Source organism: Terrapene carolina, unplaced genomic scaffold, assembly GCF_002925995.2.
Source record: "Terrapene carolina triunguis isolate 2854851 unplaced genomic scaffold, T_m_triunguis-2.0 Scaffold62, whole genome shotgun sequence".
Taxonomy (NCBI): Eukaryota; Metazoa; Chordata; order Testudines; family Emydidae; genus Terrapene; species Terrapene triunguis.
The window spans coordinates 1,153,232-1,176,919 of record NW_020664413.1 but is presented as its reverse complement, the minus strand read 5'-3'; the positions used below and the strand labels follow the sequence as shown (position 1 = coordinate 1,176,919).

Sequence of the window (23,688 nt, the reverse complement as noted above, 5' to 3'; positions counted from 1 at the left end):
GGGGGGGGGGGGGGGGGGGGGGGGGGGGGGGGGGCTGCTCCAGCTTGTCCTGACCCAGGGGGCAACTGACCCGAGCTGAGCAAGAGGGGCAGGTATTTGAGCCGCTCTGAATGTCGGGGGGGGGGGTGAGGGGGGGGGGGGGGGCAGCGGCGAAGGGGCCCTCGGACGGGGCGGGGGGGCCAGGCCCACCCGCTGCATGGCCCTGCCAAGGCGCTCGTGCGCAGGCCCCTCGGGCCCATCACCAGGTGGGGCGGGAGGGACCTCGAGTGAGCGGCACGTCCAGCCCCCTGCGCTGAGGCCCAAGCAAACCCGGACCAGCCCTCACCAGCCCTGTCCAACCTGGTCTTAGACCCCTCCGGTGACCAGGACCCCACCGCTGCCTTCTCCGACACCTGCCCAGCGCTTCCCCCGCCTCCTGGGGCGGCTTTTCTAACCCTCCTCGGCTTTGCTGCTCTCCTCCGGACTCAGCTTATTCCCAGCTACCAAGTGTGGGGCGCCCAGAACCGGAGTCAGGATCCAGCCGAGCCCCCCGCCCTGTGCCGAGCAGAGCGGGACACTCACCTGCCGGACGACTCTCCTGTTAATGTGCCCCAGGGTGACAGTCACACACACACACAGCCTGGGCGTGAGCCCTGCCCCAGGCCACTGGCCGCATTGCCAGCCCCTCGGGCTCCGGATCCAGGTCTCCGTCAACCCACCAAAGCATCGATCGTGTGCCGGGGCACCCATGGTCCTGGGGAGTGGCTCCCTGGCTGGGGGCATGCTTCGGGGCTTCCCTGCCCCCCCACTCCCGGAAACAGGCACATCTCACACAGGTGGCAGCTAACCCCTGGCATCTGGAGCGCGTACGTTTATCAGCCTGGCTGGCCCATTTGTCCCAGCAGCCGGGCCCTGGCTGGCAGAGCGCGCACACCCACGCACCACACCCCAGAGAGCTGTAAAACCCCACCGCCCGGCGCGACAGCTGCTCCCTGGGCTGAGCCCGGGGATTAAACCGGGCACCTCCGGAGCTACCAGGCCCAGCCAGCACGGCCTGAGCTGCAGAGCCCGGGCCTGGCCTGGGCACAGATAATGCACAAGGGCACGGCCGCTGCCCGTCTGGCACCTTCCACCACAGCCCCCGGCCCAGCCCACTCCTCTCGACCATGGCGCTGCCCTTGGCCGAGCTGCCTCCCGGGCGCAGGGACTTGCTGGCACATGCACTGGGGGTCCCCTCTCCCCGACCACCGGGGGAACTGGGCACGGCACCAGAACCCGCTCTGGAAATGAGCCCCCGGCCAGCCGGGCCCAGCGCCGGCGCCTTGGAGTGTGGGGTGCACACGGAGCCCCCCACGAGGCTCCAGGCAGGGGCTCGGCTCAGCGTCTCCCTGTTCTTAATGAGTGCTAACGAGGGTGTCACCAATGCTGCCTCTCCCCCGTGCCAGGCCCCCGCCGTGCCGCCCACCATGCCGGAACTCACCGCCAAAGTCACCAAGACGCTGAACAGAACCACGCCCGGGCTGCAGATCTGGAGAATCGAGGTGGGTGACGGGACTCGACGACGGGGGGGACCCAGCCGGGGATTGGGCTCCTGGCTCTCTGCGCTCTTCAGTGCCCGGGACTGAGAGCCCGGGACTGAGAGCCGCGGCCTCACGGGAATACTGGGCGGTGTCAGGCTGCCTGCAGCAGCGAAGGGGTTAACCCAGCCGCACATTGCGAGCTCAGGCAGGTGGCACAAGGGTACCTGGGCCGTCCCCCCCCGGCCTGGTTCGCCTGCACTGGTTTGCCAGGGGGAGGCCCCCTCCGGACTCAGCGCTGCGCGTTTCCTTCTCTTCCCAGAAAATGGAGATGGTGCCGGTGCCTCCCAAAAGCTACGGGAACTTCTACGAAGGGGACTGCTACGTGCTGCTGGCGGTATGGGCTGAGCCTGGGACGGAGCCGGGGGGGGCAGCGGGGCGCCCTCCTGGGTATGAGCAGCTGCATGTCTCGCCCCGTGGAGGGTGGGGGGGCGGCGTGGGGCAAGGTTGCTTAGCACCCGGCAGTGTGTGTGTGACAGCGAGTGCGGGCGTGCGCTGGGGCGAGCGGGTGTGCAAGCCGGGGTGTGCACGCCAGCCTGGGTGAGCGAGCTGAAGGGGGAATAGGCTGTAATATTTGTATGAGGTCCGGACAGCCGGACACCATGCCCACCTGCAAACAGGCGCCTGCCACCCGCTGGGGAGCAAGGCCGCATAGGGGAAACTGAGGCACACACAGGCCTCATTGAAATATTACAGCGTATGCCGCTTCGTCACAGTGCGAGGGGAGGGGAGGGCTGGGAGTGTGCACGTGTTCCGTGCAGGCCGGCGTCTCAATACGAGCGTGCCCGCCCGGGACTGCGTCCGGCTGCCGGGGCCTCGCCGCGTGCTGAGCGGCTCCTCCCGGTTAGCCGGCGGCAGGATCCCGGCCCAAGGCGGCCCGGCGGCCCCCAGCCCCCGGAGCTGTGCCCGCCGCTAGCCCAGTGTCCTTTGGCCGCAGACGCACAAGACCGGGAACAGCTTCAGATACGACATCCACTACTGGCTGGGCCGGGAGTCGTCGCAGGACGAGCAGGGGGCGGCCGCCATATACACCACGCAGATGGACGAGCACCTGGGCGGGGTGGCCGTGCAGCACCGCGAGGCCCAGGGCAACGAGAGCAACGTCTTCAAGGGCCACTTCAAACAGGGACTCATGTACGTAGGGGCCGGGGAGGCGGAGCCCCGCCCGCCTGGGGCAGGCGGCCCCCCAGCAGCCCCGATAGTGCGTGGGACCATGTCGCCCCCTAGGGGCCGGTCCCGGCAACTCCAACAGCCTGCGCCGGACCCGCAGCAGGAGGGGGCACGCGCTCTCGGTCCCGGGTTCGATCCCCGCTCTCGGCCGCGGTGCGGGTGCATGGGTGCAGAAGGGCTGTTTGGATCCGGACCCTGCTGTCTGGGCCCAGGATGGATCCACAACCCGCCCAGGGTAAAGGGAGCCGCCAGCTAGCCCCTGCCCCATGGGAGGGACTCGGGAGCCACTGAGCGGGGTCCCCGGAAGGCAGGCCTGGCAGGGGGTGGCCAGGTTGGGGGCCGCCCCCACCCCATAAGCAGATGCCCCTGCAGCTCAGCTCTCCTGGAGAACACCAGGTTTCTGTTCCCAGAGGCTGAGGGCCTCAGTTTCCCCAGGGACAGAGACTCGCTGGGACAGGCAGCAGGGTCGAGTGGCTAGAGCAGGGGAAGAGGAGCCAGGACTCCTGGGTTCTAAGCCCCCCCTGCCACCCCCGCTCCCTGTGCGACTGGGGCATGTCCCCGACCATCACCCGAATGGGGAGAGCGATCCTGAAAAAGCTGCCCCCTGGGGGGAGGGGAAGTTTAACCCCTTCGTGTCTGCAAAGCCCTGGGCAGGCTGCAGGGCCCTGGGGCTCCCCCCTCTGACCCGGCCTTTCCCCCCCAGCTATAAGAAGGGTGGCGTCGCCTCGGGCATGAAGCACGTGGAGACCAACACGTACAACGTGCAACGGCTGCTGCACGTGAAGGGCAAGAAGAACGTGGTGGCTGGAGAGGTGGGTGACGGGGGGGGAGGTTGGCACAAGCCCCGGAGCCCCCAGTCCACGGCCGCACGCTGGCTTTGGGCTTAAACCCAGCACCCAGGGCCCTTTGCCAAAAGCCAGCTCAGGGCAGCGTACACACAGGGTTCTCCTTCACTTCCTGTCCTAAACATCTGCACTGAGCTGCTGTGCGTCATTAGCAACCGCGCCCCACCCCAGAGGTGGCCGCATTTCAGCACGGGGCAGGTAATCCCTGCGTAGCGTTGCTGTGTGTCTGTTGGAGGGCTGTCACACCCCGCCCCAGAGGCAGCTGCATTTTATTGGGGGAACGCTGTGGCCATAACGCAAATGAGGCTAATGAAATTCAGTGCAATGGGGGAGCTGAGGCCTGAGAGGGTCATGTCAGGGTGAGCCTGCTCAGGAGCTCCTAGGCACTGGGACAGGGTGTGTGAAATGCAGCCTTCTGCGGGGGAACTCAGAATTGCATCGCTGTGTGTCATAGGCCCTGTACTGTCGCCAGCAGGTGGAGATTCCCCTTTAACTCCCATCCCAGGGAGAACCCTTTAGCGCTAGAGAACCCAGGAGTCCTGCCCCCAGCCTTGTGCTTTGCCCCCTTGCTCCCCCACTGACCTGGCTGCCTTCGCCTGCAGGTGGAGATGAGCTGGAACAGTTTCAACCAGGGGGACGTTTTCCTGCTGGACCTGGGCAAGCTCATCATCCAGTGGAACGGGCCGGAGAGCAATCGCGCCGAGAGGCTGAAGGTAGCGTGGCAGCGTCCCAGCTAGGAGGGGCCAGAACCCCCCCCCCCCCCGAGGGTCTCTGTGAGCGTTGGGCAGCCTCTGCTGCTGGGGTGCAGTCGCCCAGCCCTGCTGGTTACTGAGTGAGACCCGCTGGGGACGTGTCCACTGGGGTCTCTCCAGGGGCCTCGGCTGCTGCTGCAGTTCGCTCGGCCCCGATCCTTCCCCGGGAGCCCTGCTGGCTCCCCCCCCCATCCCTGCAGTGTTCGGGGCTCAGCCCCTCATCTCTGCTCTCACCTGAGGGAGTGGGAGACCCAAACACCCCCTCGGCAGAGGGAGAAGCTGGGATGGGACGTGGATCAGCTGTCCCTGCAGAGAGGGGGCTGCCAGGTCCCCTTTGCATGGTGGGGGAGCCCAAATGGGTTGGTCTCCCCCAAGTCAGCCCTGCCCCAAGAGAGGGGGTCTCCCCTATGGCAGCTCTGGTGCCCCTCACTCCTGACCCGCAGCCCCCTGCTAGCCCAGCCCTGCTCCCCACAGCTCTGCCAGTGCCCCTCACTCCCGACCCGCAGCCCCCTGCTAGCCCAGCCCTGCTCCCCACAGCTCTGCCAGTGCCCCTCACTGCTGACCCACAGCCCCCTGCTACTCCAGTCCTGGGCACCCCCTCCCAGCTCTGCCGGTGCCCCTCACTCCCGACCCGCAGCCCCCTGTATTATTCCATAAATCAGCTGCCCTGTGGCTGCTGCCCGGCCCGGGTTGCTCTCACATGCAGCCCCATGGCCTGTTTTGGTGCAGGGCATGAACCTGGCCAAGGACATCCGGGACCGTGAGCGGGGCGGGCGTGCCCAGGTGGCTGTGGTAGATGGCGAGGACGAGGCGACCACCCCGGAGCTGATGAAGATTCTCACCCATGTGCTGGGGGACCGGAGGGAGATCAAGCCAGCCATCCCCGACACCGTGGTGGACCAGAAGCTGAAAACCATTCTCAAGCTCTACCAGTGAGTCGCCCAGGGGGGAGGGGCCAACACGTAGTGTGTGGGGTGAAGGAAGCTGTCAGCCCCATGGGGAGAGGAGACCCCTGCACAAGCGGGCCTTGTGTGGTCTCCCCCCAGGACTCTCCCATGCCCTGGCATGCCCACACTGCATCTTATCTGAGGCTAAAAAGGGCTTCAGGCCCAGCAATCCACCCCCCAAAGCACTAGCTGTATAGCAGCTTCCTGCAGCAGTGAGTTCCACCAGTTAATTGCAATGTATTTCCGTTCTCCCTATTACCTTCTTCATGCCCTGTAGCATCCCCTGGTGCTTGCATCATGAAATACTCCTCCTGCAGAGACAGCAAGAGCAGCTACGGAGCAGAATCCCTCTGGGGCTAGTCAGAGCGGTGTCAGGTGAAGTCAGTTTTGAAGTCAACAGCAGCCGGTTTTGCTCTCTGGAGAGCTGTGGCTAGGCTTAAATGTCTCCAGCTGTAGCTGCTGTGAAAGGTTTTTAGGCGCGAACTCAGGAACCAGCCTGTCTCTGACGTGTCCCTGTTTCGCAGTCACCGTTTTCAGCCAACGTGCGCACAGCTCCCATAAAACGTTGGTTTTCCCTGGTTTTCGAATTCTCTGCTGGAAACCTGCTCTTTCGTAATCCGCATTCCTCCGAGGTAGAAAACAGGCATCAGACAGAGCCAGATCCCTTTCAGCGGCATCTTTGTGACCATCTGCAGGAAAGTCCAGGGAGTTAGAGATCTGCTCTGCCTGCGTAAATGAAAGGAGATCCCTGCATACCACCGGGGGGGTTGTGGAGTCTGCAATGTGAAATCTTACTTCCACCCTGTCCACTGTGATGGTTTGTCTCTGGGGCACGGAACAGGGGCATGGTGATGAGATTCTGCCACCTTCGTTGCTTTGTTTGTTCCTTTTGGTTGCAACCTTTGTGGCTGTTTTCCTTCTGTTTCTGTCTCCTGTTTACTCCTGACGCCATGTCATGTACCTCTCTAGCTTGCTTAGATCCACCAGCTGGCCTGTGTTCGTCATAAGATCTTTTCAGACTCTCCCAGGTAGGGCTGAGGTTAGCGTTAAATAAGTATTTCGCACGTAGCGCCACCAAGTGGCTGAATTGCGCAATCCAGTTTAGCATCCCCGGCCAGGTTCGCAGGAGAGGGCAGCTTTTAAAGGGGCAGTGCTCGCTTAGCTCAGGGCCCTGCGTTCCCCGCTCTGTGCGGGGCCATGGCTGAGCTGGGGGTGTCTCTGGTTTCTCGCAGTGTTTCCGATGCTGAGGGGAACCTGGTAATCCAAGAGGTCGCCACCCGCCCCCTGACCCAAGATCTGCTGCAGCACGAGGTACGTGGCCCCTGCGGGAGGCTCCCGAGGGGTTTCCTCTGAGCTCCTTGGGGCTGGGCGCACAGACAGACGGTCTCTCCAGCCCTCCCACCACGCCAGTATCTGAGCGGCGCGGTCCCTGCTAAGGAGGAGGGAATGTCTCCATCCCTTCTCCCACTTGACGCCCAGGGCGGCCCGCTGGGAGCTGAGCCAGCAGAGGGGTCCCCACGCTGTGGGATCCTGACCCATTGAGCCCACCAGGAGGCAGGCAGTGCAGCGCGCACTTGGGACCCATTGCTGGTGGTCCAGGGGGACTCCAATCTGACCCCTCTCCCCTGGCCCCCCAGGACTGCTACATTCTCGACCAGGGTGGCCTGACCATCTACGTCTGGAAAGGCAGGAAGTCCACCAAGGAGGAGAAGCAGCAGGCCATGAGCAGAGCCCTGGTGAGTGTGTGTGTGTGGGGGTGCCGGGGCAGGACCCGCAGCGGCTGGGATGGGGAGATACCCTGTGCCCCTCGTGCCCCGTTCCCAGCCCCCACAGGTCGCCAGGTGGGTGGGGGCTGCACGTGCCCAGGTGTGACCTCATGGCGCCCCCTGCTGTCTGTCAGCCCTGTGGAAATTAACCCCTTGGGGTCTGGACAGCTCCTGTGCAGTGGATTACTGGCTGGGAACCCCCCGAGAGGACGCAGCGCCCCCTAGAGGCGATTCTCACCGAGCTGCGTCAGTCCTGGAGGATTGGGGTCTGTCAGTGGGTGGGGCCCTGAGCTGCCCGCCGGGACCCTGCCTCTCCTTGCTCCACTATCACACCCAGTGTAACGGCCTTGCTTTTAGCGGAGTCACTCCTGATTGGCACCAGCACGGGCGACAGGCCCCCAGAGCTCTGCGCCTGCCACAGGGCACCCCCCCACTGCGTCGAACCCGCTGTGCGACAGAGCCTGGTGTTGTACACACGCACACACAGGTCCCCTGGCACACCTACAGCGATTCCCCCTTATACACACACACACCTCCCCTTACACAAGCATGCACACACACACTCAGATCCCGTTGCACATGCCTGTGCGCACCCATATTGCCAGCAGATCGAGGGACGTGATCGTTCCCCTCTATTCGGCATTGGTGAGGCCTCATCTGGAGTACTGGGTCCAGTTTTGGGCCCCACACTACAAGAAGGATGTGGAAAAATTGGAAAGAGTCCAGCGGAGGGCAACAAAAATGATTAGGGGGCTGGAGCACATGACTTATGAGGAGAGGCTGAGGGAACTGGGATTGTTTACTCTGCAGAAGAGAAGAATGAGGGGGGATTTGATAGCTGCTTTCAACCACCTGAAAGGGGGTTCCAAAGAGGATGGATGTAGACTGTTCTCAGTGGTGGCAGATGACAGAACAAGGAGGAATGGTCTCAAGTTGCAGTGGGGGAGGTTTAGGTTGGATATTAGGAAAAACTTTTTCACTAGGAGGGTGGTGAAGCACTGGAATGGGTTCCCTAGGGAGGTGGTGGAATCTCCTTCCTTAGAGGTGTTTAAGGTCTGGCTTGACAAAGCCCTGGCTGGGATGATTTAGTTGGGGATTGGTCCTGCTTTGGGCAGGGGGTTGGACTAGATACCTCCTGAGGTCCCTTCCAACCCTGAGATTCTATGATTCTATGATATTCCCCCACACTCATACACAGACCCAGAGATCCCCTTATGCACACACACATCCTCTCACACACCCGTGTGCACACACAGACAGATTCCCTGGCGCACACACACTGCTTGGTACCTGCTGGCACGGGGACCCGGGTGGAGACCCAGGAGTGTTTGGGGGGGGCTGTTAAAAGGCTGCCCCCCATCAGGGCGAGGGCGCCACTCTCCCTGCAGTGCCCCAGCCTCTCTGATCGCCCGGTGCAGCGCTGGCTTGGCAGTGACATCGCCGGCTGGACGAGGGGCTGGAGCTGGGACGCCCCCTCTCTGCTGCCCCCCCGCCCAAGGGTGCTGTCTCTTGCAGGGGTTCATCAAAGCCAAGAACTACCTGCCCAGCACCCGCGTGCAGACCGAGAACGACGGGGCCGAGTCGGCCATGTTCAAGCAGCTCTTCCAGAAATGGACCGTCAGCAACCAGAGCAGCGGCCTGGGCAAGACCCACAGCCTGGGCAAAGTGGGTAAGGGCCGGGGGCCCGGGCACCAGTGGGGCAGGGCCCAGCGCCAGGGGGTGGGGCCCAAGGAAGGGTCCTGTGGCAGCCTGCGGAGGGGGGTGGGGCTCAGCTTGGGGGGCTGCTGGGAGCCCCTCGAGACCACCCCTGCCCCCCAGCTGCGAGTGGACTGGTCAGCCGGCCGCGTGCCCCTCCCCCACCCAGCCTCAGTGCCCGTCTTTCTCCCCCAGCCAAAGTGGAGCAGGTCAAGTTCGACGCCACCACCATGCACGCCAAGCCCGAGGTGGCCGCGCGGCAGAAGATGGTGGACGACGGCTCCGGGGAGGTCGAGGTAAAGGACGGGCCGCCGGCCACCGGCCTGGCCACCAGCAGGGATCGAACCGGGGGCCCAGCGGGCCTGTCACAGCCCCGGCTCCTGTGTGGCTCAGCACAGGGGGGACACGGGGCCCCCCCCACCTGCTGGGTACATGGGCTCCCCCGTGTGACCAGTGGGACCCCTAGCTCGGGACACAGCTGTCAGGTGGGCGTTGATGGGGTCAGCAGAGCAAGGTGCCGTGGGGGATGAGGGGGAGGGCCCAGGGCCACGCTGAAGGCCAGACCAGCCAGCGTGCGGCTGAGCAGAGCCAGTGCCGTTGGCAGGAGGCTCACGGACCCAGCCCAGCTCCAGGACGTTAGCAGGCCTGACTGGAGTTGCTGGCACGGAGCAGGGCCACGCGCCTGGCGCATCCTCCAGGTGTCACATGGAGACTCAGACGTCGGCCCTCCGGATCCCTCGCCTCTGGGCTCTGCCCCCCAGCATCCCCCCAGCAGGGGGCGCTGGCAGCCCCTGAACTCCCCAGCCCTTGGACTCTGCCCCCGCAGCATCCCCACGGCAGGGCCCAGCCGGCCCCCAGGGGCTCAGCACTGCCAGCTGCTGGGGGGTGGGGGTGGTAGGAGCCAGCCCCCGGCTCATTCCCGGCTCCCCGGCAGGTCTGGCGCGTGGAGGACCTGGAGCTGGCGCCGGTGGAGACGCGCTGGCTGGGCCATTTCTACGGCGGCGACTGTTACCTCATCCTCTACAAGTACCTCGTCAACAACAAGCTCCACTACATCATCTACATCTGGCAGGTGCGTGGGGCCCCCATTGCCCCAGTCTCCGATGGGCTCAGGGCCTGGGTCATCCCGGACCCCCCAGCCGAGATCCCAGCTCCAGCCGGGGCCAGGGCCAGCAGGCGTGGGATGATCTTCCCCCGCACAAATCCCGTCCCGACTGTGACAGGTAGAGATCGGCTCTCGCTCGGATGCCAGGGGTTAATCTCCCCCAAATCAAGTCGTCACTGACCAGGCTACCTCTGCATGTTCTTGTTACCCGTAGACGTGTCCAGTCTCAATTCTTGTCTTCAGCGCCATCCTGTGGCAGAGAGTTCCGCAGGCCGATCACGCGCTGGATGTACATACCTGGGCTTCGTTTTGAATTTGCCCCGTTTCAGTTTCATGTAACATCTCCTTGTTCCTGTGCTGTAACCACAGGGCCAGAGCCCACGCACCCTGGGCCAGCCGCTCTCCAGTCACCGCGCGGCATCCCAGAGCAGGGGGTGGGAGTGAGGTCACAACACAGGGGGGTGCCCCCTACCCACGATGCAGGGACGGTCAGTTAATGCTAGCCAATGGCCACTCTGGGCTGGTTTGCATCTTCCACTTGCCACTCAGATCCTAGCCAGCCCGTTAATTCGCTGAGGGGCGGGGCTTTATCTTCATCATTATTTCCCAGGTGGGGAAACTGAGGCCCGGTGAGGGGCTCCCCTGACTTTCGTGGTTGCGTGACTCGCCCAGTGCTGGGTTGGTGTCGGCGCTGGGCCCAGGGCTCCTGTGGCTGGGGGTCCTAGGGGTTGCGTGGCTCCGCTCTGAGCCCCTCTCCTCCGTCCCTTGCCCTTCCCTAGGGCCGCCACGCCAGCAAGGATGAGATCACCGCCTCGGCCTACCAGGCCGTCATCCTGGACCAGCAGTACAACAACGCGGCCGTGCAGGTGCGGGTGCCCATGGGCAAGGAGCCTGCCCACCTCATGGCCATCTTCAAGGGAAAGATGGTGGTGTACGCGGTGAGTGCCCGGGATGGGGGCGGGCCCCTTGCCTGCCGCTCCACCGGTGCCAGCCCAGGGCCCGCTGGCAAGGTGCCGTGACCTGTGCCCACGAGCGCAGTGTCCTGGCCTGTGACCCCAGGGCTGCTTGAGGGGGGAGTGGGGCTAGGTTGGTCCATACGCTGCTTGGCCAATGGACGATACGACTGGCCACTAGATCTGCTACCAGCCCGCCGGTGGGGAGTTAAACAGTTCTGAGAGGGAGGCCACGGGCCCAGCTGATTGGTCAGTGGGCCCAGGACACCCCTGGGCAGATAGCTCGCTTGGGCCAGCGGGGCCAGTAACAGATGGTGCTGCAATCGCGGTTCTGCGGAGGGCGCTGGGGTGGCACCGGGCACTGCCCATCTGCCTGCAATAGCCAGCCGCTGGCTGACAGCTCAGCTCCCCGCCAGCCACGGAACAGAGCCCCGGGCAAGTGGGGACGCGGGCGGCGTTATCCCCTTGGTGCCAAAGGGGAAAGCGAGGCACAGGAAGAAAGCACTTGCTTGAGGCTGCCCCACAAGCCAGGGGGCAGAGGCGAGGCGAACCCCCAGCATCGGGCACTGGCTGGCAGGTGGGGCTTGGGATGAAATGGGCAAGCTGATCCGTGGGGCTGGAGCAGGTGCGGGCTCCCCCAGGCTGCCATGGCCGACCCATGAGCTGCGTTCATGGGCGGCGAAGGGGCTCCCAGCCTTAGGTCCATGCTATAGAGGACCCCGTTCCCCCACCCCCGTCACGGTTTTCTCTCCTCCCCCCTCCCCCGGTGCTGTTCCCCAGGGTGGCACCTCGCGGGCTGGCAGCACGGAGCCGGTGCCGTCCACCCGCCTCTTCCACGTGCACGGCACCAACGAATACAACACCAAGGCCCTCGAGGTGACCCCGCGCGCCTCCTCCCTCAACTCCAATGACGTCTTCGTGCTGAAGACGCAGGCCTGCTGCTACCTCTGGTACGGGAAGGTGGGTATGGCGCTCGGGAGCCTCTGGCTGGGGGGACGCGGGGGCCACAGCCGGGCCCAGAGCTGGAGAGCCTGAGCCAGCAGCGAGATGCTCGGGGCAGAGAAGTATTCTCCCTGGCCTGGGAGAGGCCGGGAGCCACCTGTGTTGTAGGGTCCCCCAGACACCTGGCTGCTCCCTGCTGGAAGGGTCCCACCCCCTGCTGCCATCCGGCTTCCTCCCACCGGGATCCCGTCTTGCTCCCCTGCCAGCGGGGAGGATGGTGCTGAGGATGGGCCGGACCCATGACAGGTTCTCGGTGCTGCAATCGGAGGCCGCGCGGCCCCTCCGGGGGTCCTGATCGATCGCGCTCTGGTCCCCCGCAGGGCTGCAGCGGGGACGAGCGGGAGATGGCGAAGACCGTGGCCGACCTCATCGCCAAAACAGAGAAGCTGGTGATAGCCGAGGGCCAGGAGCCGGACAACTTCTGGGTGGCCCTGGGAGGGAAATCCCAGTACGCCAACAGCAAGCGGTAAGGGCTGCGCCCCGGCAGGCCCCGTCAGCTCTGGGGGGAGGGGGGGGTCGAGCCGTATTAGAGTTAGTGCTCGAGACACTGTATTATAACAGTGAGAACAGCCCTCAGCTCATGTCTAGCTCTTCCCAGCAGCAGGTCCCAGCGCGCTTCACCGAGGAGGTCAGTATCAGCGTCATCACCCCCGTGTTACAGATGGGGGAACCGAGGCACGGGGCGCCGAAGCAGCTTGCCCAAGGTCACCCCGTGGCTGAATCCCAGTACGGTGCTCTATCCACTAGGCAGCACGGCCTCGGGAGGAGGAAGTGCGCGTTACTGACCTCATTGAAGCACTAATGGGCTGGCTGGGTCAGTCACCGCCCCCGCCCCCGGAGGGGAGCGGTGGGTTTGGCTGCGGGCCGGCCATCGCGCTACCTTCTAGGTTAGGGTGGTATCATCTCAGGTGGCAACTCGTGTTCTTATCTGCAATGTGCCAGGCCGGTGTCTGGTCCCTCCAGTGCGTCCCAGGCCTCGCAGGCTACGGGCCCGGCCGTCAGTGCGGCTCCGAGGTGTGCCGGACGTAGGGTCGATGTGCGGCAGCCTGGCGTGACATCACGGCGTGACCGCGTCGGGACACATCGCTGGGGGGCAACGCGAGGCTGTTGCCCCCCAAGGTCAAAGCCCAAGGGGTGGAACCTTGATCCAGAGAACTAGGATCATGGCTGCAGCCAAATATTCCTCCATGCAAGAAAGCCCCTTGGCCGCCGTTGCGTGCTGGCCCAGGGTAGTTCTCCAGGTGGGCAGCCCCTGCGCCTGTTGGTCCCCAGGGGTCATGCGGCCAGACACCATTTTCCTTGGCAGAGCCAAGAGTCAGGCTGGGTTCTCTAGTATCTGACCCTCCTTCCCCCCTTGTCTACAGACTGCAGGAGGAGACCTTGTCGATAACACCCCGCCTCTTTGAATGCTCCAATCAGACCGGCACGTTTGTGGCCACGGAGATCACCGATTTTAACCAGGACGACTTGGAGGATGATGACATCTTCCTGCTGGACACCTGGGACCAGGTAGGGCGGGGGCTGGGAGGGGCCTGGGCTCCTGTTCAGGTTCCTGGGGTCTTACAGGATGGAGGGAGCTTTAGGCCCACTGTCTCCCCCAGGGAGGGCTGTATTATGGTCCCCCCAGCACAGACGAGGGAGCCGAGAGACGTCTCTCCCCCACAACCACGCAGCAAGTCACTGGCAAGCCAGGCTTAGAACTGGGAATCTACTGACCCCTTGCGTGGTCCTCCGGGCCACATTGGCCACCCAAAGTCCCGGGGTGAGGCTGCAGCAGAGCCAGGCCTCTAGCCCACAATTCCTGGCTCCTGGCCCCCTGCTTTCAGCCCAAGGTCCGTCCGTCCTCTCCTGGAAGAGACCAAGCGCCAGGGAACGCGATCCTGCACTGGCCCAGGAATGGGCTACTCGGGGCTTTCCCACGTTAGTGGCTGGCGAGGGGGCGTTGTGGGAAGCGGCTGGCACTGGTACGGAGGGGCTGTTCCTCGTGCAGGTGTTCTTCTGGATTGGGGAGCACGCCAACGAGACAGAGAAGAAGGAGGCGGCCGTGATGGCGCAGGAGTACCTGAGATCTCACCCCAGCGGGCGCGACCCTGACACGCCCATCATTGTGGTGAAACAAGGCTACGAGCCCCCGACTTTCACGGGCTGGTTCCTGGCCTGGGACTCCCTGAAGTGGAACGTGAGTAGCTGTGCAGGGGTTCCCCGTTTCCCCTGCCGCTGGCAGGAGATGTGGGCGCAGGCAGGGCATAAATGCTATGTCACCCTTCAGATTAAACAGCCCAGGCATCCAGAGACGAACTGGGTAGCCCTGATGCCCTTGTAATCCACAGGCTGGGGGTGGGGGGAGCCTCCCACACAGCGAGCCTCTGCCCAAGGAGCTCTTGGGCTGATCGGTCTGGGGCCTCTAGTGAGGCCCAGTGAGTGCCAGAAGCTCTGGGGCGCAGTCACCCATTCCCCAGAACCAGCTGCCGGCCCCACGAAAGGCTCCGTCTCCCATTACCAACTGCCCGAGACAGCCAGTCCCTGGTGCCGGTCACTTAATGACCCCCGTCAGCACAATCCCCGTCCTCCGGCCCAAGGGCTGCCAGGTGCCGCTGACTCCGAGACGCTTCCACCCGTGTCTGCAGCAAACGTCGCTACCCACCAGGTCCCCTAGGGCAGGGCTCCTGCGCCTCTCTCCCTGAGCCCTGGCCATCTCCCCCGCTGGGGAGATACACCCAGGACTGCTGGGGAGGTGCAGGCCCAGGGCTGTATGGAGATGGGGCCAGGCACTGGGACCGAGGCCCAGCGCCGGGGGAGAGATTTGCAGCAACCAGACTCATGAACAGAGCGGTTCTGTCTCAGCGCCTGGCCGGCTTGACTCCAGTAACCCAGCCAGCTCTGCTCTCCGGCACGCCTGGCTCAGATCTCGCTTCTCTCCTGCAGGACAGGAAATCCTACGCGGAGCTCAAAGCTGAGCTGGGAGAGGACAGCCAGTTCAGCCAGCTGACGACCGTGAGTCTCTTGGGGAAAGGCAGCCTGGGATAGCCGGGAAAGACGCGAGGGCCGGTGGTGCTGAGCTGCCTGCCGTGCTATGCACACCTCCTGGTCATGGCTAGCGAGGGATGCCAAAACTCCCAGGCTTCCCCTTCCCACACCAGCCGGGACCCGGCTCAGTCAGGGATCGGAGTGGTTCATGGTTTGCCCACAGAGCTGTCCCCAGGCGCAGACAGTGTCACAGCCATGGCATACCCCGCCCCACAGAGCTTGCAGTCAGATTTAGGCACGACCCCAGGCAGAACCCTTCCCCCTGCGGCTAGGTGCGGGGTTCCAGGTCAGCCTAGAGGTGGCAGGAGGTCGGGACGGCAGCCGTGAGACGCGGTGGGTACGTTGGCGAAGGCTGGCGCACAGCACAGGGCAGGGGTGGTACATGTAACAGGGTGGGGGCTTTGCGGAGCAGGCCAGCAATAGCTCCATGTGACTCTTCCCCCCCATCCCCGCAGGAAATCACAAGCCAAGACGTTTTCACTGCCAACACCACCTTCGGCTCAAGGACCTTCCAGACCTTCCCCCGGGAGCTGCTGGTGAACAAGTCCTTGGATGAGCTGCCCGAGGGAGTGGACCCTAGCAGGAAGGAGGTGAGAAGGGAGGGACATGTGTGTAAATAAGAGCACGGGGGGCAAAGGGAACTACGTCCCGCAGACAGTGCTTGAAAGCCGAGCCGAGCCTCTCAGCTGTAGGGGGGATATTTGCCACAGGGCCAGAGCGGCTGACACCGAAATCAGGGCATGGCCCAGTGCAGAAGCAGCAGCTGGCCCTGGCCTGTAGTGCAGGTGGGCGTTTAGGGTCTGATCCTGCCCCAGGGACAGAAGAATTTCCTTGGACCCCCAGGAAGCAAAGAGCAGCTCCTTAGCCAGCCAGCTACGCCCAGATCTCAGCTCCGTGGTTAGTGGAGACACCCTGGGGCACAAGGAGTTTAATACCCAGCCTGCGAGTTCAAGGGGGCTGATTTTCCAGGGGCCCATGGGTCACCCCCCAGCTCCTCATTCGGTCTGGAGGAGGGAGGGGACTTAGCTAAGGGGCTGAATTCATTATTTGAGGCCAGTGTCACTCAAGGGTGGGCGGCTCAGTGGGGTTAATTTTGTTGTGTGCATTAAATATTGTCCGAGCACCTACAGCCCCGGCCTAGAAATGGGCCTGCAGGGGGCGCGCGTGTCCACGGCGGTACCAGCCCCGCCCCCGTAGAGCAGTTCAGAGAGGCGGGGGCGGTTTGCCCCCTGCTGGTTGCAGAGGAGCATTAGCTGGCCCAGTAGAATTACCCAAGCGTTAAGCATCCTTAGGGGCATCCTCAGCAGGAGTTTTAACAGAAGGAAACAATCCGCCTTGTGCCACCGGCTCCAAGCCAGCCTCCTGCCGGCCTCCCCTGGCATGGAGGGTCAGCTGCAAGGCCGCCTGCACAGCCGTGAGCCAGTCGAGACAGCCAGGGTGGAGGAGGGAGCGTGAGCAGTTCTGAATGCCCACAGCAGGGCAGGATCCTGAAAGTAGTGACCCGGGCCTGGGCCCGGTGCTGTCTCCAGCTCTGAGCTGCTGCAGTCATTGGAGTGTCTCGGAGCTGGGACGTGGCCAGGCCTAGGGACTTCTGTCGAAATGGAGAGGGAGTAACTCCAGCCGACGGCCTCGGGTTCCAGTCCCTGTGGAGACTTGCAAAGGTCTAGGATAAATCAGCTGCTTCACTGGTGGCCTCCAATGGCTCACGCCTCCCTCAGCTCTTGCCAGATGCATGTCAGATCCAGAGCCATCTCCTGGTGGCTGGATACCAGCCTGGAGAGTGATGGCTGCCCAGGGCATTATCCCAGGAGGAGGCCCAGGTCTGACTTCTGTCACAATTCCTGCTACCCAGCAAAGCCAGAGGGCTGGGAGGTTGTAGCTCAGCAGGACGGCCCTGTCGGCAGGACCGCAGTTGTCACCCCCACCTCATCCTGGCCCCTCTGCCTCCCGCAGGAGCACCTGTCCAGTGACGATTTCACCGTGGTCTTCGGCATGCCCCGGAATGCCTTTGCTGCCCTGCCCCTGTGGAAGCAACAGAAGCTCAAGAAGGAAAAGGGCCTCTTCTAAGCGGAGCGGCAGCGAGATGCAGCCGGAAATGTGTTTGGTTTAGTATTTTTATTATTAAGAAAGTAAAATTAAAGTTAATTCAGAGAACGAGGCTGCGCGCTTGCCCCTGCTTCGGGGCCTGCTAACCATTCCTCCCATTGTGATTTTTTGGGCAGGGAAAATACTGATCTCCCACTAGGCTACAATCTTTACTTTCCAAGCTACCCTCCTGGTTGGGTTGGTTCGACAGCTATAATTCGTGTGTGGGGATCTTGCCTTAGCAAAGTGGTGTGGCAGTGGGTAGGACGGGTGAGTGTTGACCAGGCTCTCAGGGAGCACGGCTCCTTCACCCCAACTGATTTGGTCTGTTCCCCAACCTCCGCACAGGATTGTGCAGAGGCAGCACACTCAAGGGAGAAACAAGAATAGAGGTGGGAATCGGAAACCTCTGCCCTGTAATCCCAGCAACGCCACCGACCTGCTGTACAGCCGTGGGGATGTCCTAGCACATCTCTGCTTCAGTTTTCCCATCTGCCTTAAGCCGTGGTTTGAGGTGCCAAGTAATATGTTGCTAAGTGGGATTAGAATGATCTTCAGTCTTTCTAGATGTCAGATCTTTGCAAAGCTGTTTACATTTTCACACCCATTGGTACCTCACCGCTAAAGATAAAGTATACACCCCACGGCTGCAGCCTCCATTAGCTGTTAAGCCTTCAGGAAAAGTATTATGCAAATATTTGTGGTGCTGAAGGTAAAGGTTCCAGCCACCGCAGGGAGTGACATTTTAAAAATCCGTATGCCACACACTTTACTGAAGCACAGCGCAAACTTTAATGACCTTGACCACGTTTGTCTTATTTGTATTACCATGGCACCTGCAAGCCCCAATCAGGATCGGGGCCCCATTGTGCTAGGGGCTGTACAAACACATAGAAAGTCCACCCCAGTCTAAGGGCAGGTCTTCACTACAGGGGGGGGGGGGGGTCGATTTAAGATACGCAAATTCAGCTACGCGAATAGCATAGCTGAATTCGACGTATCGGAGCCGACTTACCCCGCTGTGAGGACGGCAGCAAAATCGACCTCCGCGGCTCCCAGTTGACGGCGCTTACTCCCACCTCCGCTGGTGGAGTAAGAGCGTCGATTCGGGGATCGATTGTCGCGTCCCGACGAGACGCGATAATTCGATCCCCGAGAGATCGATTTCTACCCGCCGATTCAGGTGGGTAGTGTAGACCTAGCCTAAGGCAGGATACACTTTGTGGGAGAAAGAGGTGACGGGTAGGTCAGTCTCTACATTAGCTCTGATGTAGGTAATACCTTCTAGGGCAGTGGTTCTCAACCAGGGGTACACATCCCCCTGGGGAGTACGCAGAGGTCTCTCGGGTACATCAACTCATCTAGATATTTGCCTAGTTTTACAACAGGCTACATAAAATGCCCTAGCCAAGTCAGTACAAACTAAAATTTCATACAGACAGAATGAGCAAGTAAGCAAATTGTCAGTAACAATGTGGCTGACACACTTTGGTATTTTTATGTCTGATTTTGTAAGCAAGTAGTTTTAAGTGAGGTGAAATTTGGGGGTACGCAAGACACAGACTCCTGAAAGGGGGACAGTAGTCTGGAAAGGTTGAGCGCCACTGCCCTAGGGATGCAGGGCCTATTTGCTACAGCAGATGTTGCCAGCTGTATCAGACTTAGCATGTTTTTTTGTTAATACGATTCCCTCCCACTCAGTATTGAGATGTGACAATAAAATTTCCCTTGTGACTTCAATTTGGATTTACACTCTGATCTCCGAGGCGAAATGCAAACGCATTAGCCAGAAAGCCGCACTTGGTAGTGCACTGGCAGAGTTGTGGATCCACGAAAGTGCAGTGGGAGAAGGGAACGTGGGCTTGTGAGGGGATTCTTATTAACCACGGACAGAGCTTGGAGCTGCACAGACTAGACGCTCTTGTCCAAAGCAGCTTACAACTGAAATAAATGCACATCTCCACTGACAGGCAATAGAAGATCCTACATATGCTCTGCAGCAGCCAGCGCTAGCAGTGCTGCTTTCACTAGCACTTAAGATCACTAAAAAAATGCACAAAATAAAAAGTTACTGAGCATAAGAGTGGCCAGACTGGGTCAGACCAAAGGTCCATCCAGCCCAGTGTCCTGTCTACAGACAGTGGCCAGTGCCAGGGGCCCCAGAGGGAATGAACAGAACAGGGAATCCTCAAGTGATCCATCCCATCGCTCATTCCCAGCTTCTGGCAAAGAGAGGCCAGGGACACCATCCCTGCCCATCCTGGCTAATAGCCATTGGTGGACCTATCCTCCATGAATTTGAACCCTGTTATAGTCTTGGCCTTCACAACATCTTCTGGCAAGGAGTTCCACAGACTGACTGTGTGTTGTGTGAAGAAATATTTCCTTTTGTTTGTTTTAAACCTGCTGCCTATTAATTTCATTGGGTGACCCCTAGTTCTTGTGTTATGAGGAGTAAATAACACTTCCTTATTTACTTTCTCCACACCAGTCACGATTTCATAGACCTGAATCATATCCCCCCTTAGTCATCTCTTTTCCAAGCTGAAAAGTCCCAGTCTTATTAATCTCTCCTCATACGGAAGCCGTTCCATACCCCTAATCATTTTTGTTGCCCTTTTCTGAATGTTTTCCAATTCCAATATAGCTTTTTTGAGATAGGGCAACCACATCTGTACGCAGTATTCAAGGTGTGGGCCTACTATGGATTTATATAGTGGCAACATGCTATTTTCTCTCTTATTATCGATCCCTTTAATGATTCCCAACATTCTGTTCGCTTTTTTGACGGCCACTGCACATTGAGTGGATGTTTTCAGAGAACTATCCACGCTGACTCCCAGATCTCTTTCTTGAGTGGTAACAGCTAATTTAGACCCATCATTTTATATGTATAGTTGGGATTATGTTTTCCAATGTGCATTACTTTGCATTTATCAACATTGAATTTCATCTGCCATTTGGTTGCCCAATTTTGCAAGATCCTTTTGTAGCTCTTCGCAGTCTGCCTGGGACTTAACTCTCTTGAGTAGTTTTATATCCATGGAACAGAGCCGTGCTCTTCTACAGTACAAACTAGTTTCTTCTTCGCTAAAGGTACAGTACAGGCCCCGGCGTAAGCAGAGTGGAGTCCAGTGCTCGGGTATCCACATCTATCTGAGTCTACAGAAAACACCATCTTTGTGGAAATAAGATTCAAACTCATCAGAGGGTTAATAAAGAGGTTTTAATTTCACAAAAATCTATCTACACATCATTTAAAAAGGAAAAAACAAGAGCAAAACTGTAAAGAATACAGAGGAACAGATCTGCTAAAACACAGAGAAAGTGCTGCTCCACATCAATTGTGTAAAGAATCAAAAGTCACTCAATGCAGAATCTAACCCAGTCATGTGGCATCTATCCTGGCTGCTTTCGAACACACACACACCTGGAACCCCTGCCCCACCAGTTTTCAAAGAATTATGTAGTCAGGAGGCACGTAAGACCTCTGGTGGGACGGGGAATACTGACAGCAGAGTGCAAAGGATACATAACCCCTTTTTAGTCTCTCTCTTTGGCAGTTGATTACAATCTTAGATTAGATCAGTTAAAAAGTGACCCAGTTAGTTCTTTCCAGCCACACACAACTTCCCCCACCCCCATCCAACCCCAAGCAAAGAATTCTTCACGGGCATCTAAAACCTTCTGTGAATTTCAATAAAATGTTAACACTGGATAATCAACTGCTTCTCCCATTGGCTGCAGTGCAAACAGCATATGCTAATCCTTCCAGTACATCAGACACAGCACACACAGAAAAGGAAGTTTTCACCAGGATGAAAACACGGCCGGGGAGGCAATCTGCCAAGGTTAAACACATCAAAATGCTCTTCTCCCAATTATTAAGTCCTCATATTATAGACTGAAGCTTTAGTTAGGAAGCTAGTACCTGCATTTTGTTGTTGTTGTTGTTCTTTTGCACATCCCAGTACAAGTCCTCTATGTGGACTCAGACACAGCGCAATATCTGGGACAAAAATTCCAGTTCATTTACATAAACATTTATACATTTATCATAAAAAGTAGCCGAATACAGTGAAGGAATAAATCAAGAACAAGTCAGAGCAGACATCCGATGATGGGGTGGGGGTGGAAGGAAGAATGACATTGGTGTTTTCTTTGTTTTTTATACGCTGATGCACAATCAGACCAAACTAAACTGGCTCTCGGGTTCTTTTGAAACCGACAACTCCGTATATTTCAGCAAATGTCAAAGAGTGTTTTATAACATGCACTCCATAGAACCCTCTCTAATTAATAAGATACAACACATGATCTTAGCTCAAAGAGCAACAGCACTCCCCCATCTCCCAGAAAGCTCCACTCTCTCTAGCAGGCCTCAACACTATTAACACAGCCATTTTAATAAAGGCATTAAGGGTTTGTAGGATATTTAAATGATTTCCTCTCCAAGATATCTGATGCTAAAATCCCTACATGTGCTGGCTTTTATTTGGTTTGTGTCTGTCCTACATATAATCCAATATGGTTGTAACGGTTGCACAGAGCTCAGCTCTACTGAATTTCAAAGTTATTGCAAAAATACAAGTAGTATTGAATGTGAAAGTGAATTAGATATAACACAGAACACTGGGAACACATACTGCCCCTGATTCTGAATGAACTAGCTATGCTGTGCAAAACCCCCAAAGTATATATTTATACATACACTCCTTGACAAGTTACAGATTTCCTTCCTCATTGTCACCCTGGAGCGGAGAGAAAGAATCCATCTTTAGACGGGGGATGTGGGGGTGCACAGTGTTGGACTGACAACCAGTTCTGTTCAGGAAAAGGTTCATAGGGCCAGGCAAGCTGCCATATGCCAAAAAAGTGAAAAACACATATGTTCACTAGTTGTTTCTAGCTATGCTAAGTGAGAACCTGGTTTTCACTAGAGGGACCATGAAATCTGGTTTTAAGCGTCAGCTCTCTCAACTCCGGATCTACATCAAAAATGGTTTTATACATAAATTAGGGTAACAACTAAAATTGGGCAATCTTGGATTTTATTAGAAATGAACTGATTTGGAGTACTGTGCCTCAACACGATAATTTGCTCCCCACCAAGCAATCAGCAGTGCTAACTCGCTGATATGATAAGTACATTTGTTATTTTAAGCGCCATGTGTGCTGCTTTCAGCATGTAGGGAAAACAGGGATGCTGGTTAAGATGAGGAAGGTAGCTTTGCCTTTATGATGGAAGAGATCTTTGCCACATTTTCACAGGTATGTGCCCTTTTCAGTAAAAGAAAATTCCTACATTAACTCCCCCCCCCCACACACACACATTCCACTAACATTCACTGTTGACAATACAAAATCATAATGATTTATAATAAATTAACATGTCATATACTACTGGTGCTGCACCTTATGAGGTAAAAGCTTTGTCCTGTTTGTGACCGAAGTTTAATGCTTAGGCCATTTACTATGAGACCAACACAACCAATAAGATATTATCCAAGCCGTAACAAAACTCATGTAGATTCGCTTGGTACATAGACCATAAGATCAGCCTTAACTCTATAAGATCTGGGGAGAAATTATTTTGCCTCCTGTCCTCTACAGCAATGGTTTGTCTACTTAGCTCTGGGTGGTTTATTCCTGAGAAACTCCTAACGGTAGTTTAAAAACAAATATCTTTGTACTCTCTGTAACCAATTATTCAAATAGCAAAATCCAAATTAGGGGCAGAAGAGTAACTGCTCCGATGATTAGCAACAATTTCTTTGCAATAAAAGTAAATACCAATTAAGGGAAATATTTGCCCATATTAAATAAAAGACCATTTGAAGGTTCAAATAAAAATTAAATCACTGGGTATTTTTGCCAAAGTCAGCTATAAAATGAGCGTCATGTTACCAGGTACAATTAGGATAATAAAATGTAACAGTTCTGCCCTGTAATATCTTGTGTTAACACTCAGTACAGGTTTTCAAAAGCTTCTCAACTGATTTAGTTTATTCCAGCTGAGCAGCCCATATTCCTAAAAAAACAACAGACAGCTAGAATAAAAACCTCTCTGTCTCTGTGTGATTCCTGGGATCTGTAGGGACAATGTGAAATTATGGATCAGTCTAACAGCAATCCAAGTGCGAAAAGAATTGTTCAGACTTTCCACTTGAGGATGACCGAGACAAACCTTTCTGCCTGCACACCCTGAAGGGTTAATGCCAGAATGCTCTTTTTCCAATGTGTGATGCAAAAAGAAGAGTTGTAGTTCACTTCCTTTTCCTGCTCAGCACTGGCTCTGCTCCCCTCCCAATAGGCCAAAGCTTCCCTTCCATCCCACTGACTAGCTGCTGCTGTCACAGTCAGAACAAGGCAGCTCAACGTGATGTAAAGTCAGTGAGAAACAGATAGACTGACAGAAAGATGTAAACTGCAGTATGCAATGACACTATGAAGAAAATGCAGTCAGAAAGAATAAACTTTTTAAATGAAAAAAATATAATCTCATTTCTAAACAAAGACAACAATGAACTGTATACGATGACAGAGTGTGAGTGGGTATGCAATACATTCCACAGCACCAATAGTTTGTTTCCTGGAACTGCATGTAAATGGCAGAGCACTTACAACCTCATGAATGTCAAAATGCGTCAAGTTGAGTGATGTCGGCACACCAGTTGGCAGGACAGACGGGCAGTAGCGTACTTGGTGATCTAGGTTTCCAGTGACTATTACTGACACGATACATGCCAGGTTGCAGGCTGTATTGCTTTAATTGCTCGTGGGGG

At 57.9% G+C, this 23,688-nt stretch overlaps 1 protein-coding gene across 1 annotated transcript in view; it reads left to right on the top strand.

The window, feature by feature from the left end:
- Positions 1–16,885, top strand: part of VIL1 (villin 1) — an 18,039-nt gene extending 1,154 nt beyond the window's left edge. The window contains exons 2-20 of the mRNA XM_026647360.1: positions 1,425–1,520; positions 1,819–1,893; positions 2,494–2,690; positions 3,430–3,538; positions 4,174–4,284; positions 5,053–5,255; positions 6,503–6,581; positions 6,908–7,006; positions 8,552–8,705; positions 8,927–9,027; positions 9,666–9,803; positions 10,616–10,774; positions 11,570–11,749; positions 12,112–12,257; positions 13,156–13,300; positions 13,782–13,970; positions 14,717–14,785; positions 15,274–15,408; positions 16,772–16,885. Coding sequence (XP_026503145.1) covers positions 1,446–1,520; positions 1,819–1,893; positions 2,494–2,690; positions 3,430–3,538; positions 4,174–4,284; positions 5,053–5,255; positions 6,503–6,581; positions 6,908–7,006; positions 8,552–8,705; positions 8,927–9,027; positions 9,666–9,803; positions 10,616–10,774; positions 11,570–11,749; positions 12,112–12,257; positions 13,156–13,300; positions 13,782–13,970; positions 14,717–14,785; positions 15,274–15,408; positions 16,772–16,885 — 2,478 coding nt within the window. The 5' untranslated portion in view covers positions 1,425–1,445. The remainder of the gene's footprint in view (positions 1–1,424; positions 1,521–1,818; positions 1,894–2,493; positions 2,691–3,429; positions 3,539–4,173; positions 4,285–5,052; positions 5,256–6,502; positions 6,582–6,907; positions 7,007–8,551; positions 8,706–8,926; positions 9,028–9,665; positions 9,804–10,615; positions 10,775–11,569; positions 11,750–12,111; positions 12,258–13,155; positions 13,301–13,781; positions 13,971–14,716; positions 14,786–15,273; positions 15,409–16,771) is intronic.
- Positions 16,886–23,688: the final 6,803 nt, after the last annotated feature.